General features: G+C 46.1%; 1 protein-coding gene across 8 annotated transcripts in view; it reads left to right on the top strand.

Annotated features, from left to right (window-relative positions):
• The window catches only part of CELF2 (CUGBP Elav-like family member 2), a 292,606-nt gene that overhangs the window by 182,925 nt on the left and 90,158 nt on the right, over positions 1-19,523 (top strand). For all 8 annotated transcript variants that reach the window (XM_028114650.2, XM_028114649.2, XM_028114646.2 and 5 more), the window contains exon 3: positions 3,766-3,848. In XM_028114650.2, the coding sequence (XP_027970451.1) occupies positions 3,766-3,848 (83 nt within the window). The remainder of the gene's footprint in view (positions 1-3,765; positions 3,849-19,523) is intronic.

Below are 19,523 nucleotides of genomic sequence, written 5' to 3'. Positions count from 1 at the left end.
AAGGTATAGAGGAAGTAAGCTCTTTCTGTCTAAGTCACTCAGGAAGCAAATGTATGAAACCGAAAGTAGAGTCTTGAGGTGATACTCCCAATCCTGTTGTCTTCCCCAAAACCCCCGTGTTTGTGCAAGTAGTTCAGTGCATGAGGGTACCCAGCTGAGGCTACAAGCAGAGGCAGATTCAGCCCAGCCCCTGCTCACCACGCCTGGGGTCATGGGGAGGAGCTGTGCCCACGTTTTCCGAAGGTGCTAAGTCTGTTTCCCAAGCACAGCACCGAGGGGCTGAGCTGTTGGTTTGGGGGTCGGGAAGCAGATCACCAGTATCAACTGGGATGTTCTCCTGTGTTTTATTACAACTACAACTAGACCTTATCTTGGCATAATCTCTAAAAACGTTTGTTTCAATGGGTAAAGGAGGCGAGAGCTATGTACAGTTTGAAGAGGGTCTGTCGAGGTAACCCTGATTGCACAAGCTGAGAGGACACTGGATGCAACTGGAAAGAGTTTGAGATTTGGGGTATCTTCCCATCTGCCCTTTTGGACATGAGACTCCTCTAATTCCTTTCCTCTCTGCCTCCCTGTCTCACACTGTTCACTTGCCCTTTCTCTGCACACACACTCGTACACACACACTCATACACTCATACATACACTCATACACACTCACACACACACACGCACGCACGCACCGCCTTCTCTTCACTTCAGACTTTGTTCAAGAGGAAAGGGCTTTAGCCAAATTGACACGAAGATGTAAATAGCTAAGAACAATTAGATGTTTCCATCCCCATGGGGAGCATTTTAATCCTTAAATCGGAAACAAACTGTACCTTCCTAGCAGATTTCAGGCAATGAGAAGTAGTAGGGATTCTGTTCAGACGTTGAAGACAGGAGCGCTTCCTTTATTCCCAAGACTGTTGCAGCTTGGTCTGAGCTCTTCCGGTTGGCCCCACACACGGGATTCACTCGGGAGCGTCATCTTTGCTCCTTGCTGCTTTTATCTTATCATTGTCCTTAGTTCGCCCTTTTCGGTGCCCCTGCCCGCCCTTCCACCATCCCTGTACACTGGTCTGCACCTCCTTCTCAGCTCAGCCTGGCCACCCTGGCTTTCTTCTTCACCTTCTGAATTGCTTTCTCTCCCGGCAGGCACATGCCTTATGACTTCCACTTCACCATTAAGTCTTCTTTCTTCTAAATAACCCCGTCCCAAAATCTGTCTGCACGAGGGTATCAGACTCTGCCCCTGTCCAGAAGCTCTGGTTATCATGGTTGAAGTTTCGAGCTTCCCCATTGCTCCGTTCTCCAGCAGCCAACACCGTAAGCCCAGGAGAGGGAGAGAAGAAGTTCCTGAGCTTCTGTGAGGAGCTTTCAGAAGGCAGAGGTTATGATGTCTCTCTCTGCTTTTCTTACTAGACCAAGCCCAGTGAAGCATAGTTGGTATTTCTGTCTTCCTCTTCTTCTTCTTAGATTGATTGCAGTGGGTTGCTGGAAGCTGGGACTTGACTTCCCTGTTTAAACTTCTTCCTAGATCCGAAGCAATTCCTATAGCTGGTCTTGGGCTCACATCATGCCACTAAAGCCAGAGTCACTCGTTAAATTGAACAGTTCAGTAAAAAAAAAAAAAAAAAAAACTACCATCAGGCCAAATGAACTCTGGTCACAGAAGTCAAAATAGCTGAGGTGAAAAACTCATCTAAAAAAAATGGTCAGTCTGGCACCTGGGTGGCTCAGTCAGTTAAGTGTCCGACTCTTGATTTCGGCTTAGGTCATGATCTCAGGGTCCTGAGATTGAGCCCCGTGTCAGACTCCACACTGAGCTTGGGCCCTGCCTAAGATTCTCTCTCTCCCTCTCTCCATCTGCCCCCCCCAACTCAGTCTCTCTCTCTCTCAAAAATAAATAAAATGGTCAGTCCGCTATCTATGATTCCTTCAAGAAACCTAATGATTTTCAATTTCTTCCATCATGTCATTGAACCCCTACATTTTAGGAGTTTCTAATCCTTGGATGACTGTAGTTTGAGTGCCAAGAAGCAAAGATTGTACTGTGCTTTGTCCGGAAGGTGAAGGTTTTGTATATTTTGTGTATTTAATCTTGGTAGACTAAAACAAAATCGAATATATGAGAGGTTTCCAAATTTCTTATCTAAATGAGGAGGAAGCACCATAGATGTATTTAGAAATGCTGAATGAATGGAATTGAACTTTATTTTCCCCCCTCTTTAAAGATTTTATTTATTTGTTTGTTTAGAAAGAGAATGAGTGAGCCCACGTGCATGAACGGGAGAGGGGCAAAGGGAGAGGGGGAGAATCTCCAGCAGACTCCAAGCTGAGTGCAGAGCCCGACACAGGGCTCAATACCGTGACCCCGAGATCATGACCTGAGTCAAAATCAAGAGTCAGACGTTCAACTGACTGAGCCGCCCAGGCGCCCCTCTCGACTCTTTTGAGTGAGTTTTTGTTTTGAGAAAACAGAATGCCTGAGCCAACCTTTGATGGCTTGCAATGCCAACTCCCTGTTGTCAACCCTGCCATTTTTTTTTTAATGTCCTTGGTCTTATTTACTTTATTCCCCTAAATAGAACTAAGGTTGATGCCAGAGTGCTGTGCATTTCTGTCATGGTACTTGGTGTAGGTGTATATACTCTGTTTGGTGTGAGTACCTCTCAAAGCCCTCCCCAACTCTCTGGCTCCATGCTTTAGGATCCTCTAGTATACTCAGGGTCAAATATTTACAGCCTTCATGAGGGCATCCCCCCCTTTTCTGCCTCAGCACAACTTACAAAGACAGCTCAGAGGCATCTTCTTTTTTCTTTAAAATTTTAAAGATTTTTTTTTCCACCCCCTTTTCCCGAGCCTGGCTGTGCTAAGAACCTATATGCTGATGAACAGATCATTAACTGGTATCACTATCTAATTTAAACAGCTGTGTTAACGAGTATCTTTGGCTACAACTGAAGGAGGGGTCAGCCATCCTTCAGAATGCAGAAGTAACGGTATTAGGCTTCAGCACCATTTTCTTTGGTGAAGGAAGTTGGTTGGGAAGAGGGGTTTGGGTGGCCTCTCCTGGGGGGGCATTCAGCCTGGACTCCTGGACTCCCATCAGCTCTTGGAAATAAGGAATCCAAAAGTTGCCGTATCTAATAAGACGTGGAACAGTGTGTGCAAACATGTCTATGGGCGTGTGCCCACCCATACCGTAACTGAATTTCCAAACTGGTTAAAATAGCGCTGCATGTTGGCCAACAAATACTGAGTCTCTTGTATATGGAACTTCGCGTCATACACTATGTTGGAGATAAAAAGAAAGCAGTATCCCAGATTTTCAGGACCTTATAATCCGGTGGTCTGAAGCATTGAGTTTAGAGAGTGTTTTAAAAATGTGATGTTCCTGAATATCTTTTAAGGAAATTATAGTTACTGTAAGTTTCTGCCATTGTCACTGTGATTAAACACTTCTCGTTGTATGTAGCTACACAAGCCCCATTAACATGTCACCCACCACTCCCCCCCCCTCATTCCTGAAGAGCTGTGTTCCAGGTAGTTGGTGCACAGAGTTATGAATTGATCTCCAAGGTGGGTAAAGCTAATAAATACGGTTTGGGTGAAAGGCACTGGTAAAAGCTTGAGATGTTATTACTGTTCTCATGCACTTTATTATTTTTTAAATTGTGCATCCTTTTAAGTAGATTATTTGTTCGCCATAGTCTCCATTATATCTAAGCAAAGCATTCACAGAAATTTCTAAAACCTTTTCATTTCTCTCTGTAGGTTGTTGTTTCGTAACATTTTATACAAGAAAAGCTGCACTTGAGGCCCAGAATGCACTGCACAATATTAAAACTTTACCTGGGGTGAGTCGGTTTACTTTTGTACCAAAATCACTTTATTGCTTGAAAATGGTCCTTTCAACTGAAGGTTCTAGTTATGGGCTCTTAGTGGCAAAAATGACTTTGGTCTTTTGAGGAGCGTGTGCTGACCCGTCTGTTCCCCTCAGCAGCCAAACCAGCTGGCCGGCCCATAAAGAGGGGCTGGCATTAATGCCGATGGAAAGAGCTCTCCAATAGTGTGTCCCCTGGTTAGAAAATCAGAGTGACCCCACTGGGTAGCAGCGGCTGCCAAAGAGTATTGGGTGGGCTAAGATTTTAAAAGGGGGGAAAAAAATCCAACACACACAAGAAAAGCAGATGGAAAAGGAAAAGCTTTTACTCACCAGGAGCCCCTTTTGAAATTTAGTCTTAGATTTTCTTTTGAAAGGACAAAATGTACCCTGTACAGCCATTATATTAAACCTCCTAATGGTTTCTCAACAGTCAATGATGGTTAACAAAGTCAGTGTTTTAATGCCTAATTTGTGGCTTCATGTTGATAGTGAACAGAAAATACAAAGCTTACAATTTTTTTTCCATTTCATTCCTGGTAGTATTTGATGATTAGTACAATTCAGTAGAAGTGAACTGATGTTGTATGTAGCTACTGCATCAGAATACATTATTTCTGGGGTTTTGTGGCAATTTTATATATTGCATGCTGGTGTAAAGTGTCCTGTGCTGTTTGCGTATCTTCCCCATTGACCCAAATATCGGTGATGAGTTCATTTAATATCCTACTGATGTGCGTTGGTTCTAATGAAGAACTTGTGGTAAGCGGTGCAATAATAATTTCACTGAAACCTGGTTTGATCAGAGTATAAGAAAGATAATACAGTGTCCCTAATGTTTCCAGCTGCCATTTTGCTGTCTCTGTAGACATACACGGACACCTGTGTACACACATGCTAACATTTGCACACATAGGCATTTTATACCCCATCACCCCCAGAAAGGAGAGCATTTGTTTAAATCACCTTAGGTCCATTGAAAATTTCATAGTATTTTATAGTGGCAAAACACTCAAGAAAGAGTTTTCAAACCATTAGCTTCTTAGCCACCCAAAAGTAGTAAATTATGAACCATGGTCTTCAATCCCACCTCTGTGGCTCCTCCCTTTTCCTTAAAGCAGATCAAAGAGCAGAGGATTCAGAAAAGCAAGCATGTGGTAGCAGAATTCTCCCTCCCCATTTTGCTACTTCTCCCTGAAACTTTTAAGGTGGTTTTAGTAAGGCAGCTTTTAGTACATCTAAGTGCTTTTGCTCAGTGACTTTTTTTTTAATATTATTTCAGCTTTGTTTTCCTTATAAATGGAATTTTTTTTTCAGTATAAATTCTAGAAGCCTGCAGTTTTAGATCACATTATCAAATGAAGCAACCAAGACAAATATTTACTGGCTCAGCCAACAATAGGAAAAAATGTTTTTTTTTAAATTTCTCAGTCTCCTAATCAAACCCAAAGACCACTTTGTAGTCCTTCTTTTAAGAAGAAATACTTTATAATAATCACCACACAAAATCCCTTCTAGGTATATTTGAAAAAATTCCTGAGATGAATTTATTTAGCATTTAGGATATATTAATGCCGAATCACATTCTATTTTAAATTAATGCAAAGCTTGGGTAATTTGAATTCATCCACTCCACTAAAATTTGCACAACTCCCCAGTATGCCATCCTTAGTGGTGAAGACACTCTCAAGAAGCCCAGAGTTAATATATGATGAGTGGGCCATGTTGAAAAACATACAAGGGGCTGGCAAGTCTCCTTCTTTTTGGGACATCTCACTCTGACCCTTTCCTAGCAAACAAGTAGCATCTTCAGTATTAAAAAAAAAAAAAAAATGTTGCATATGTTCTGTTTGTCTCTTCTTAAAAATTCTGCATGTGGAAGTCAGCAATGGTGATTTTGGAGACCCATTAAGTGCAAGAATTCTGGAGTTGAAAAAGATGGCTTGGGGATTGTTTCTTGGTTTTCTTTTTCTCCGGTCCAACTTCGTCTGCCCCATTACCTGCGGCAGGTTAAAGGGAAATCGTGAGAAGTCAGGTCTGATTTGTAGGCTCCCAGCCTTCACAGTGCACACACTGCTGGTACATTTGCTACTTCAAGTTAGGTAAGTGGGAACAGGGTTCCATATATTGCATTTACAGATAGTTCTGTCTGATAAACATCACCCTGAACAGCTATCGGGAAAACATGAAAGTTGGTCTCCTTTCAGCTGTGAGCTTTTGGTGGACAGAAAGAAATGGGACCAGACATAAAAGACTAATGCATATTTGGGGGGAAAAAATATTGCAGGGTGCCTTGCTGTTTGATTACAAGCCTTGGAATTAGTCAACATTTCCATAATTCTAAACCAATATACACCTGTTTTCCCACTGTGATGTGAAGGCACAACTTAATTTAACAGAACCCCTGCTGTGCTAAATCTCTCATTAACTACCAAGTGAGTTCGGTAATTTAAAGTTGTGGCACTACTATTTTAACTGGTTGCCTTCATATTATGAAATTAATAAGAAATTAATGATGCACTTTGCCATATGCCTTCAATTTCTTTCTGAGTAAAAATAAAAGGGAAAAAGAAAAACACATCAGCAGCTGACACTTTAAAGCTTTTCTGTTTATCATTTTTCCTGCGGATAAAATCCATTAAAAAGGCACTTGCTGCTTTTTTTTTTTTTTCTAAAGTGTCCAAAACTTTCAATTTAAAACAAGATCAAACAGTGCTGGGTTCCCCCCCACACACACACACCCGTTTAATTTTCTTTTGCAGCTGATGTTTTGTATCATAGAGAACTTTTATCATGCTCCAAACTTGATTGATGTTTAGGGACCCATCTTTCAGTCTTGAGAGAAACAAAGAACTCAGTTAGTATGGCAGAGGAAAAAAGTGCTCATGGGATATCTTATTCAGGCACCCTTCCTTCATGCTACGTGTGGGTCGTAGAGACCCTTTCCATAGTGGACGGGGGGATAGGGCGAAGGATCAGTGCAGAGTCAAAGGGCACATTTTTCACGCCATGTGACTGAGGAGGACATTGGGTCTTTCATCCCCTGAAATGCTCACCAGAAATCCTGGAAATACACTATTGGTAACAAAGGGAGCCGATTCCACAGCTCAGCACAGGGAGGAGCAAAGAATGAGCATCTGGGGGTCCTTTCCCTGGGTTGACCCCGCTGTCCTCTGGAAAGGGACGCCTGACGCTTAAGCAGCAGATCACATCTCAGGCACAGTGCCTTACTTACTCCTGAAATCCCGTTAGGTTAACAAAACACTAATGAGTCTCGCGTGCCTACTGTGTGCCAGGCACTAAGCTAGAGCAGTTCACGCATGCGCCTGCCTGCCCTTCAGCTGCGTAGTGAGTGAGACTCCCATCACCCAGGAGAGAAGACCTCTGGTATGTCAGGCAGGACCACGTGACGAGCCCTAGGGCTGGCTGCAAACCTGACCTTTTCCGAAGCCGAGTCACTTGTGTTCCTGGACAGATTTTGGTTGCCTCTGCCTGTTGACAGTATAGCAAGCCAAGCTCAGAGGTGGCTTCTTTTGTTCAGGAAAGCACAGCCTACCTGGTAGAAGTAGTCAGTAGAAATGTCATCGTCCACCATTGTATCTCCCAGAGAGAAATCTCTGGGAAGGCAACCTGCGAGATTCATTTTGTTTTCACCGACTTGATTTAGCTTAATTAAAAAATAAAATAAAGACCTTAATAGAGGCACAGGAAAGCCCCCACGATCTTTTCGATAATCAGATGTCCAGGGCCACAGAGCCCCATGCCAGTGTCAGCACTGTGCCTTAGGTCATTCTTCTTTCAAGGTCTTCACACATACTGTCTCTAGCAATAAGGCTTTCTGATTGAAAATCTACAGCAGTATCATTAGAGCATTCACTGTATAAATTAATTTAATTAAGGATGTAATAACAGAGAGGAATACAGTTTTGAAAAAGCTCTTAAATTTTAAAAGCAAGGAGGAATCAGAATCTAAATGTCTGGTAAAATATTAATTGCAAATTTCTTCCAGACATTTTCTCGGCCTATGCCTTACTCCTTCCTTTCTTTTTAGAATCACGACGAGTTTTATTAAATGCAGTTTATATTAAGGAGTTACTGCCCTGAGAGAACATTTGTTTAGAGCACTCCATTTTAGTGGTGGCTTGCTGAAAGGTGTTTTATAATAACACATGCAATGTGAGCAAGGACTGCACGTAGATTGGAGATATAAAACAAATGAGCCTCATCCAGTAGGAAGAAGCTGTAAATAAAACTGCCTCTTGGGACACGTGTGTTCACCCACATGAAGTGAATGAGCCCCTTCTTGGCTTGCCCTTGAAGAGATCATTTACCGACGCGGGCAGGCACTCTTTCCTCCCAGGTGGCTTTCCACACAACTCTCCATAGAATTGTACCCCTGTGTCCTTTAAGAGTGGAATGCTGGGGGTTTAATATTCTCTCAACAGAATAGCTAGGATCTCACTGGGACCAAATTCAATTTGCCCATTGAATGCGTTTTGAGGTGCTCATTTTCTTTGAACCACCTCTTCTAATTATTAATAAGTATTTAATGCCTTTGTTCTCAGAGCCTTGATGATTATTTTTATCATTCATCATTATTATTTCTGTCATAAAATCCCTCAAACCCCATCTCATCATATCATGGACATTCCCCGCCCTCCGCCCCGAAACCATCTCATTTAAACCTAAAGCCTAACTAGGCCGGGCTAGATAAAGTTTCTTCTCAGATGCCATTTACTTAAAACAGGTAGGAAGAAACGGCCAAAACATCTGCACGAGCAGGATCCAGGCCTCAAAATCGTGTATCATGTAGAACACACAGAACATTCATGCACTCATTCGACAAGTCTTCATCGAATTTTTATTGTTTGCCCGGAACTGCTCCAGTAACTAGAGAATATAGTAGCAGCCACGCCATTTATAACTGAATCACCCCAAAACAAAGCAAGCCCACCATGCCTGTACATGCGTAATGCTTAATAAATAGCTCTTGGATATTTAGTGCCCAAATGAGTTAGTTTCACAAAATATTTCCAGAGGAGTCAAGTTTTGTTCCCGAAAAATGGCGGTTTTGCCCACAAGTGTTCCAAGTGCTCCAAAATCCAAGATGAATGTAGATTTGCTGTTACATGTGTGAGAGAGATGTAATTTATATCCTACACCCAGAGCTCTATGTACGTCTCTATATACTTAAGATGGATATATGTTCACACACATCCACATGTGGGTATTAATTCAGCCAAATGAAACCAGGAAGATAGAGCTTAAAATCCCATTTTGTGTTTGGCCTGCCAACATAGCCTTCATTACTTTGTGGTCCCCTTTCTTGCGTTAGGCTTCGTGAACTCTATCCTTCTTACGTTGGTTTGTCTGTTGGCTGGTCTCTGCTTCGAGTCAGGATCATGGCGAATGCTCAGTGCATGCTCGAGGGTACTCGAAAACTGCCATTTAATGGCGTTAATCCCTGCCTTCCACCTTCTTGACAGGAGAGGAGGCGCTGGATGAGATAATGTATGTAAAGCTTTCTGAGCCCCTGAAGAAATGTGCTTCAAAGACATTGTTTCTACTTGACAGGTTGTGTAGGTGTGAACTCTCGGGTAGCAACCCAGCATACCCAACACGTGTGCCGTGTAGTGTGTAAACCAGGAACATCGATTTGGCGTATGTTCTTGAGATTTGCATCTGCTGGATGGGGCCTGGGCCGAAATTGTTGGCCTCGTAGGACCTGCCCAAAGCTATTCCCCTGCTGCCTGCATTGTTTTTAGTATAACCCTAAGTTCTGCAGATGAAAGGTAAACGAAAAGTAAGGACCTTTTTTTTTTTTTTTTTTTAAGATGACCTTGTGAGGGACTGTGATGGAGAGTGAGTATCATGGTATGGGTAGGGAGCAGCTCCTTGGGGGTGCACCTGCCCACCTGGAGCCAAGCCAGCGTGGAGAAGGGCTCAAGCTGCAGAAAGAAGCAGCCCCAAATGGGATTGGGCAGGGGTGGCAGGGGTGCTGAAAGAATCTCGGGGCCCAGCTGGTTCCCAGTCTGTGGGCCAATCGCAAGGGGTCTGGGAAAGCACATTTTAATGCTTCACAAAAAGCCCTTGGAACTCGTCTAGTTCACGCACCATAAAATTTTTACCTGCCCCCTGACCGAGCAGAGGGTTCTTCTGCTTTAGACTGGCAGGCATTCAGTTTAGTAGCTTTGATTGGCAGGTAGTGATGTATGGCTTTGATTAACTAAAAGGAAAACCTGGTTACTTTTAAATTAGGACCCACTCAATATAAGGAAGTGTGTGGGAGAAAATGAGGGGTCGTTGGTAGTGAAAAGTTGGAAATGACCGAGCGAAGCAGCCCAGCCGGCCCAGGGTTAAAAAGGGGAGCAGCTACACCACATTTGATAATGGAACTTGGGTGGAAGGTCTTGCTTCCTTGATTTTGCAAACAACATAGTCTCAACTACATACCTAGTTACCGAGACTGTTGTGAGGGCTTCGGAGAGCATCTGTGCAAACGCCTGAGCTCAGGGGCCCGGCTGGGGGTGTAGAATTGCCCTGTGTCATGAAGCAGGACTGCGATCCCATTGGTAACATGTGAGGACACAATAGGATGGCACAGTGGCAAAAAAAAAAAAAGAATAGTTAGATTTCAGAGGTACTTATTTCTCCTTGATATCCCGAGACTACCTCGGGAATATTAAGTTCACTCATTAGATCCCAGTTCCATTAGAGGTTGATAAGATTTCAGAAGAAGATTGTGGGGAGAAATCCATGAATTTGATTAAAGTTCTGGATGGAATTGCAGAGGAAGGAGTTATGACAATCAAATGAAAGGGGAAAGGTTTTTTTCAAACTTTTTTTAAAGATTTTATTTTTAAGTTCTCTCTATGCCCAATGTGGGGCTTGAACTTACAACCCCAGGGGAAATTAAAAAAAAATAAAGTTGGAAAATAGTTCACATTATGCCTTCAGAGTATTATGTAGTCCCCATGAGAACTCGTCCCCTGAAAATACTACTGTCGTGCCAGACAGACCATGGGAATCTATCACGGGCTGGGGTGGGCACAGCTCAGGAGACTGTGTCCAGTGCAAGTAGGCTGGCCAGTTCTCAGCCTCAAGCTCCAGGCCATGAAAAAGTATGTGACCTGGGTGGGTGTGGTTCTTCCCCACCCACCACGACGTGGAGAATGGCCTAGCTGGGGGAAGAGCGGCCAGGATCAAAGGGAGCCTTCGAACCCCCAGTGGGCCAGATCCAGTGCGGTGAGTGCAAGGCAAGCAGGCCAGCCCCTGGGAGGCGGGCAGGGAAAGAAGCTTCGTGTAGCCTTTGCTCATTTGAGCCGCAGACTGTCACCGTGCACAGGTGCTCAGGAAGTCTCATTAGTATTATGACATAAGCTATTAAAGTTGTTTTTATAATAAAGCAGCATCTCAGGACCGTATCATTACTGCTCTCCCTACCCACAAGTCACCAAGATGAAAGCATAAACAGTAAACCGTTGCCTGCAGGAGACTGCAGAGAAGGGACACGGTGACAAATGTTCTCTTTTACACTCTGTATTGTTCCTGACTGTCATTACTTCCCACCAGTACTCAGAACACACACGAGTACTGCCGTCGCCTCCCCCACCAGCTTCGAGGCGCCCTGGAAAGTGCTTCCTTTCTTCCTCTGCAAAACGAACTGGTTGCACTCAGTGGTTCTTAGAGCCCTTTCTAGTCTTGCAGGACTGTTCTCCTGTGCTTTCTCTACAGTAATGTCCTACTTAAGGAAGAATGTCTGTGTGTACATCTGTCTGTCTGTCTGTCTGCCTGTTCATCTAAGTAGGGAGCCAGGCAGATGGACATGCCTTGACTTGCTTCAGCTGTGGGTTAGTAACTTCAGAAGATAGTTGAACCTTGAACCACACTGGTTTGAACTGCGTGGGTCCACTTACAGGTGGATTTTTTTATATAAATACAGTACTGTAAAATGTATTTTCTCTTAGGATTTTCTCAAGGGCACTTTTTTTGCCAGCTTACTTGATTATGAGAGTACAACATATAATACATGTAACATACAAAATACATGTTAATGGGCCGTTTATGTGATTGGTAGTAGTTAGGCTTTTGGAGTCAAGTTTTTGGTGAGTCAAAAGTTATACACAGATTTTTGACCACACCGGGGGACGGCGCCCCTAGCTCTCCCATTGTTCAAGGGCCAACTGTACCTTATATAGAAGAATCTGGACCATTCAGAATCTCTGGACATCTCTCTGCTTCCCATGCCCCTCTGGTTTTGAACCAACCGAGAGTCTACCATTCATAATTTTCCCACCATCGGGAAGGAGGGGGAGGTGATGAGGGCTAACAAGCCAGTTTAATTCCTTGCTTACAGCCTTGGTTTGACAAGTAAGGGCACTTAACCTAATGAGGCTTCAGGATTATTGGTGGATATCTGTTATCTGTTTGATTCCTGTCCCCAGTTAACATGGGTAAGTGAGTCACCTGTGTTTGTAGATGGCTGTCCAGTGTTGTTTGTTATTCCTTCTAAAAATATTTCAGGTGATGTATTGATAGCATTCACCTTGTTATACTGAGGACACCGAGGCCCTGGGAGATTAGATTAACTTCTCTGACCTCCCCTAGCAAAGCAGTGACAGCACTAGAATTAGAAGCCACAGTTGCTAAAACTCCCCAGGAGCGTGGTCTCCTGAGAGTGGGTTTGGCACGATGTTCACCATATCCTAGGGGGTAGGGAGCGTGACTCGGGAGGCCGGCACATCACAGCAACAAAACCACTGCAGAAGTCACCTGTGCTGGTGGTCCACTTCTCAGGCACCGTGTGCTGGTGGTCCACTTCTCAGGCACCATGGGGAGGCTCTGTGACTCTATTACTTGGAATTGTCACAGCATCTCCACAAGGCATGTAGCCAATGGCCCCATTGGCTGGTGAGGAACGGAAACTCAAGAGTGACTTGTCCAGGGTAAGACAGCTGGTGGCCGTGAGTCCCTGACCCTGGAGGCCACTGTCGGTGGCACGGAGGCTTGCAGGTCCTGGGCCCGGCTGGGTCCCACTGTTTCAGGAGACCTGCAGCGGCTAGTATGCCCCCTTAGTACTGCCATCGCTCCATCGATCCCCTCGGAACGTCTGTGTCTGCTCCCCTGGGAGCTGTCCTGAAATAAATCTGTGTCCTCAGCTCTTTGACCGCTAGAGCTGGCCATGTCACACGGTGAGCTCACCCGAGGGGCAGAGCATCTGGGTCCTGGTGCTTCGCTAAGCAGGCCTCCCCGGAAGGCAGCTGGTGCCCTCCCCCGGGAGCCGGTCCCGATGCCACCGCTTTGCCAGAGATGCGGAGCCATGCTCTCTTGCCCAGGCTGACACCACCGGCCTCATTGGTGGGTGCGGCGAGACCCATTTGCTGTGACTTGGATCTAAGGTTCCTCACACCAGGCTCTCGAAGAGGGAGCTACCCATCAAAGGCAGTCACTCCTGTAAGAGGAATTGCTTTGCAAAAGTGATTATAAATGCAACACCTTTCTTCAGAGGAATGTAGCTTTACCAACACCATCTCATTAACATTCATGTTATTAGGGTCCTTTTCTTTATCTGCATCCACAGGCTCTCGGTCCCAGTCCCCAATCTGCATTCTAATGCCCTGCTCCGTCCAGCTGGCCTCCCCTCCATCTCTTGGCTCTGTGTCCATCCATAGGGGAAGGGCAGAGTGGGGGCTGGGCTCATCTCAGAAGATCAGGCACAAACCCCGTGGCTCACCACCCAGAGCATGAAGCAGCAAGCCAGCAGGCAGGCCGTGGCCGTGCAGGAGGGCTGGCAAAGAAGTAGACATTCCAGCCACCCTCAATCATCACGCCCCCTCCCCGTATTTTACTGTTGAGTCTGCAGCATCTGAATCCTTCACTTCTGAAAACGGGGGACCAGATGCTGCACCCCAGAAGAGCACACTAGGAAAGAAGTAGCAGGTGCTGCGGGTGGGGTTGCACGCAGCCCCCTCCGTGGCCGCACTCACAGCCACGACATGGTCAGGGGCTTTCCCTCGAGTCCAGGAGGCTTGGGTGTCCGCTCTCTGTCCCCAGCCAGCCACCTGCTCTGTTCCCCCCCTTTGTCAGCAGGCAAGGTAGGACCAAAGGCTGAGTGCGGGGGCGCGGAGGGCAGGTTACCTGGTTAATTCTTTCTGGGTATCATGCCACGATTGCTTTGTTGACGTGAATGTAGATACGTGGGTGTGTCATAGAGACTTGGTCGCGTGCCCGCCGCCGCCGCCACCGGCCTGGTGGTGACAGCAGGAGCCAGGACACCGTGGTATGGTTCGTGGAGTTAAACCGGGAGTTCTGTGATCTCGGGGCCACCGAGTCCTATGCTCCCATCCTTTACCAGGGACCGGAAGGACCAAATTAAAGTGAGGAACTAGGTTCCCTAGAAATTCACCTCCACCCTGAAGGTTAAGATGGGTGACCGCGGGTCAAATTCTGCCCTTTGTGCACTTACCCACGCACACGCTGTATTTAGTTTCTTCAGAAAAGCATATATATAAATACAGTACCAGGAAACCGTGCAGATGTTTTGTACTAAGTGATACATGAGGTCCAGTGCACCATGGACCCAGTGCCCTCGAGTCACATGGCTCAGGAAATAGAAAGTTAATTACTATCATTGAATATATACTGTAAGCTGGGTGTAAATGCAAGAACAGTAGTTCTAGAACTCCAGAAGTATGTTTCTAGCAAATTTTGGTTTTGTAAATGTTTTGTCTAAATGGCTATTTTTCAGTGACTTTCAGAATTTAGATAATTTTAACCAAGTAACAATAGTAATAGCTAACGTTTACTGAGCACTTACTATATCTTGGGCACTGTGCCCAGGGCTTTAATTGTACACCTGAGCTCATGAAAATAATAAAATAGGTAAATAATAAAACAGTGAGTAATAATTTGTTTTCCCCCTCTGGTTGCACTTTCAACGAGAAGACTGTCATTCCAAATTTAAGAGCATTAAAGTAGTTTTGACTATTACAGAAAAGTTCCCTAACAAATTATGGAATGTCTCGTCTGGCTAATAATTGACCTCCTCCACCTAGATACGAGGATGGTGTGAAAGACAACTGTCCTCTAATTCAGTTTAACTTCACGTGTAATCCTAACCATTCTTCGTATCTGATGATTCACTAATACTTACCAACTATCATTTAAATAGGGAGAGGCGCTTCAGCCTAGATTTGGACGAGCTGTATCTTAGATTTCTTCTGCAGCTCATGGAGGCATTAACTATAATCACAAATCCTACCAAAACTCACAAGTGCCACTGGGGCATCAATTAGAGAACCCTAATCACTGAGTTACCCAAATCATTCCTGAGTCAGCATTGCCCAGTTGGAAAACCTGGAGGTCATTAACCAAAACTAAATATCATCCAGTAAGGAAAAGAGGAGTCCCAAACCTGGGAAATCCTGGGGCTGCTTTCAGTAGATTTCCGTTTCCTTGAATGTGGTTCTCTGGGTCAGCAGAAGAAGAGGGGGCGTGTGGAGGAAAATACACCCCATCTCAGCATAGGTCATGGGCTGTGGAAGCTGAAAGTGTTTTTGGAGACAGTACTGCCCACCCCTCAGGTTACAGACAAGGAAGCAAAAGCCCAGAATAGGTGGCGGGGTGGATTGGGAAGAGCAGTGCGAACCTGTTGCTCTTGTCCGCGCCTCACGCCCCCACAATTTCTGTACGAGATTATACCAAACACGTCACTTAAAGAACCAGAAAGTCAGGGCCCAAGCGCCCCTGTCCGCGGCATTACCACTGTGCGATGTGAGGCGGACGTGCTGATTCTTTTCTCCTTTCCACCCTCTGAGAAAGACTCAGGAATAATGTTCTTCCTGGCCATTTACCTAAAATGACAGGTGAACTAGATGAATTTTTACACAAAGGGATGAAGAAAAGCGAAAGTCGTCCCAAGTTTAAGTCCATTTGCCTCTAGTGATTAGTAACTCGGGCTGCACCAAAGACTCACCGGGGGAGCTTTTGAAATTACACATGCCTGGGCTGTGCCCCAGGCAAATTAAATAAGAATCTCTCAGGGGCGGGGAGCCCTGTATCGGTATTTTTAAATTGATGCCAGTGTTCAGCCAACTTTGGAAACCACTGTTGGAGAATGATCACCCATCAACCCCAAGGGTAAGGTGATGGTAATTAGCCTTTTTCCTTCTTCTGCTCGTTCGGATGCGTGGGAGCACTCCCACCTGCTGGTTACCCTCCCACGAGTGCAGGTAGCCTTGCTACTCAGAGGGTGGTCCCTGGGACGGCAGCACTGGAAACACCAAGAATGTGTTGGATATGCTGACTCTGGGGCCTCGCCCTGGACCGGTATTTGCCCTTGATCCCGGGTGCTGTGTGTGCATAGCAAAGTTTGATGCGTATGCACCGATAGGACCAGGGCTCACCAGGACGGTTATCCTGGGACTCTGTCACAGTTCACTTTTAGATAGCTCTGACTGCATATGCATGCATACCTCCTGCAGGAGTGTGGGTATGTTTCTGCATCTCAGTGCTCAAGAGGGCGGAGCTGCTTTGTGGCTGGAGATCGAACCACATTCCCTCATTCCCTCGCAGGCTTCCGAAAGTGATCTGGGTGACCCGACCACGTGGGGCAGGTCGGGAAGGAGGTAGAGAGGTCACTGGCATATGAGGAGGTCTTTTGTTGTCCAGCAGCCTCCTTGGATATGGGCAACTGGGTCTTTTCCATGCCATTGACTCTCAAAGACCTGCCGGAAAATCCCGCCTGAGTGAGACTTACATAGAATTAATATGCCCCAGACTCTAAGAGGATGAATGGACTTGGTGCTATTTTAAGCGCAGGTTTTCTGGCCAGAATAAGCTCATTCTAAAGCAAGAGGAACAATAACGCTGCCACACAGAGTTAATCCGCAATACTCGGCCGCGCGGTCCCACCTTGCAGAAACCGTAGGCGTGTAGAGTCCTTGCTGTTTGACCGTTCATGGCCCTGCAGGTCCTTACAGGGGAGCAAAGCCCTTACTACCCTGTCTCTCTCCATAGCCACAGCTTGAGAGACTCGCGCAGACGAAGAAAATGTAACGACCATGAGTGCTAGGGTAGAATATACCGCCTTCTAGAAGGAGGTACTTTATGAACCTGTATACGTGTGTTAATTTGGGAGGCTTACAAAGAATGTCACCCGCCCTATATGGTGGTTGTGGGATTTCCCTGGAGTGGGTTCTTGGGTTCCACCCCTGCTTCTTGTGCATCTGGAGATGCGTTTCCCACGTCGGGTTACTCACAGTCCCTGGAAATACAACAGACATCCTGGGCAGCGGTCTCTAAGCCCAGGGTCATTTGTCACACAGGGAAATTCAGACCGACACGGCCAGCGCGTGCCTGAGTCCCGCTGCTGCCTTGTCAGACCGGCATCGGCGTGTGGGTGGCGGCCGGGTGACCGAATGAGAAGCAGACAGTGACCAGAGGAACCAGGTGGGAAGGGAAGCCAAGAGGGGCCAGGCCGAGAGATGAGTGCACCCCGAGGGGAGGACGCATGTGGGGTGCCATACCTGCCGAGGGTGTGTTAGACCAGCACGGAAGAGGGGACCCGGGAAAGGCATATAGGAGGGGAGAGTCACATTATCAGGCCTCCCTGGGAACTTGGGCAAGCCAGCACCTTGTGTTTCTTTCGCTGATCGCAACCAAACGACTGGCTCGTGAGGAACAGCCCTCAGCTGAGTTTGTGCGGCCCCAAGGACAAAAACATCATCAGCATCGGTCTTTTCTGACGTCACCTCAGAAGTCAGGCCACATCCCTTGTGCTGCCTGCTGTCAGGTTGTGGTCCAAGCACAAGCCCAGCCAGACTCACGAGGGGAGCAGACTCCCCCTCTTGAGAAGGGAGATACTGAAGGACCAGGGAGGAGGGTACAGCAGACGCCGGGTTTCATCCTCACATTGCTCTCCCCACTTCTGTGTTTCATCTCTAATCTCTGATTAGAGATGAATTAATAGATTGGGGCTGCAGAGGAGCTTCTCCTTCCTAAGCAGGCATTTTTGGAGACTGACATACCATGCTTTCCCATCGGTACTCTCTGCCTGAGTCCCATGGGCTGAGCCCCTCACCCTTGGCAAGAAGCACGAGTCCATAACCCTCACAGCAGGATGAGGCGGCCATGGTCAGCACATTGGCTCATTAGTGAAGATGAGCTCTAGACTCTCAGTCCAGTTGGCTAACCATGAAATCTCCTTTGCATGAAAGGGAGGGAGTGAGCAAAGGTGAGGACATTTTGGTCTTTGTAGCAATCTTTGGTGATGCCTCCTCAAGGTACTTTGACGATGTTGGCTAAGCAGAAGTGTGTTGTGCTGGTGTGTAAGGGCACGCTCATGTCATATTTCTGTGTAATTCGCCTTACAGGAGATAGCCACTCACGTTCAGGGACGGGAAAAGGAAAATGGAAAAACACTTTGCATACAAATCATGGACCTCTTATGAAGCAGGTCTCTCGAAGGCATCTGTACACAGTGCCTGCGTCCCAAAATAGCATCCCATGGACCATGACCTTCAGTATCTTTGATGGCATTTGGTTAGACAGATGTTGTAGTTGGAGTTTTTCGGGTGCGTTCATAAGCATCTTAGCTTGACTCTCTTCTCTGAACATGATATGCCCTTCAAGTCTTATGGTAATGCCGATGTTAATTATTTCCCGTGGTAATTTTAAAAGGCCTTAGTGGGAAAACGAAAATTTAGCTCTGACTTTAACAAAATTCTAAACAATGAAAGAATAAATACACTGGCTGGCTAGGTATGGTGTCAATTTGCCCAAGGGAATGTTGGATAAGCCTAAAGCTTGCAACGCTGGGGTGGAGCAGGGCTGAGTGCAAAAGGGACCCTATAAAGACATCCTAAACCATAAGCCTTCCAGGGGCTTTCATTATACAGCGAAGAGAAGTCACTGAAAACCTACTTTCTCCCAATAAAAAGGACCGTGCTGTCTCTCGTGAGGATAGCAAGCCAAGAACTGTGTATGCCCCAGGGTTCTGTTTTCACCCCTTTGGTCTCACTCTGCATGAGTTCTGATTTCCGTCATTCATTCTCTGCTTCCAGTGCCCTGCTGCCTCCCAAATCTTGATCTTGATATCAAACTTCTCTGATTCTAGCTGCTACTGGAAAGTTCCATGCAGTTTGTCCACAGGCAACAGTAAAACTAAGCACCCAGGCCCCCTTCACGTAGTACCTGTCTGAGTGGATGGGGACACCACCCGAGACAAAAAGCCAGAAGTCATCCTCAACCCCTCCTCTTCCCATACCGCTCCAGCTCAGTACCCCATTTCTGATCAGCAAGGAAATCCTGTATTCCCCCTTAGCAGCATCTCTGGAATTCTGCCCTCTTTATCGGTCGGGATGAGTTGTCACCACAGCTAGTAAAAGCGCAGACGGGATTAAGAGATTCTCGAAGTTCTCCCTATAATGACTACACTCATTCATCTTCCTGGTGCTCCCTTGAGTGGGAGGGAATGGGGTAGAAGTAGAGGGCACTGCGGTTGCACGTTACCCCCATTGTGCCGCAGGAGTGCGTGAACGTGGTTGTGTTGTGTCTTATGGCTGAAAAAATGAACACACCTGGTGGTCTTAAGGTTGAGATCCGACCTCCACGCTGTGTCCCTTACTTTTTCTCCGGCTTCTATGACGCT

This window comes from Eumetopias jubatus, unplaced genomic scaffold (genome assembly GCF_037043125.1).
Source record: "Eumetopias jubatus isolate StellerSeaLion01/CBP00866 unplaced genomic scaffold, mEumJub1_p1.0 scaffold_8, whole genome shotgun sequence".
Classification (NCBI taxonomy): Eukaryota; Metazoa; Chordata; class Mammalia; order Carnivora; family Otariidae; genus Eumetopias; species Eumetopias jubatus.
This window is presented reverse-complemented; position numbering and strand designations above follow the sequence as displayed.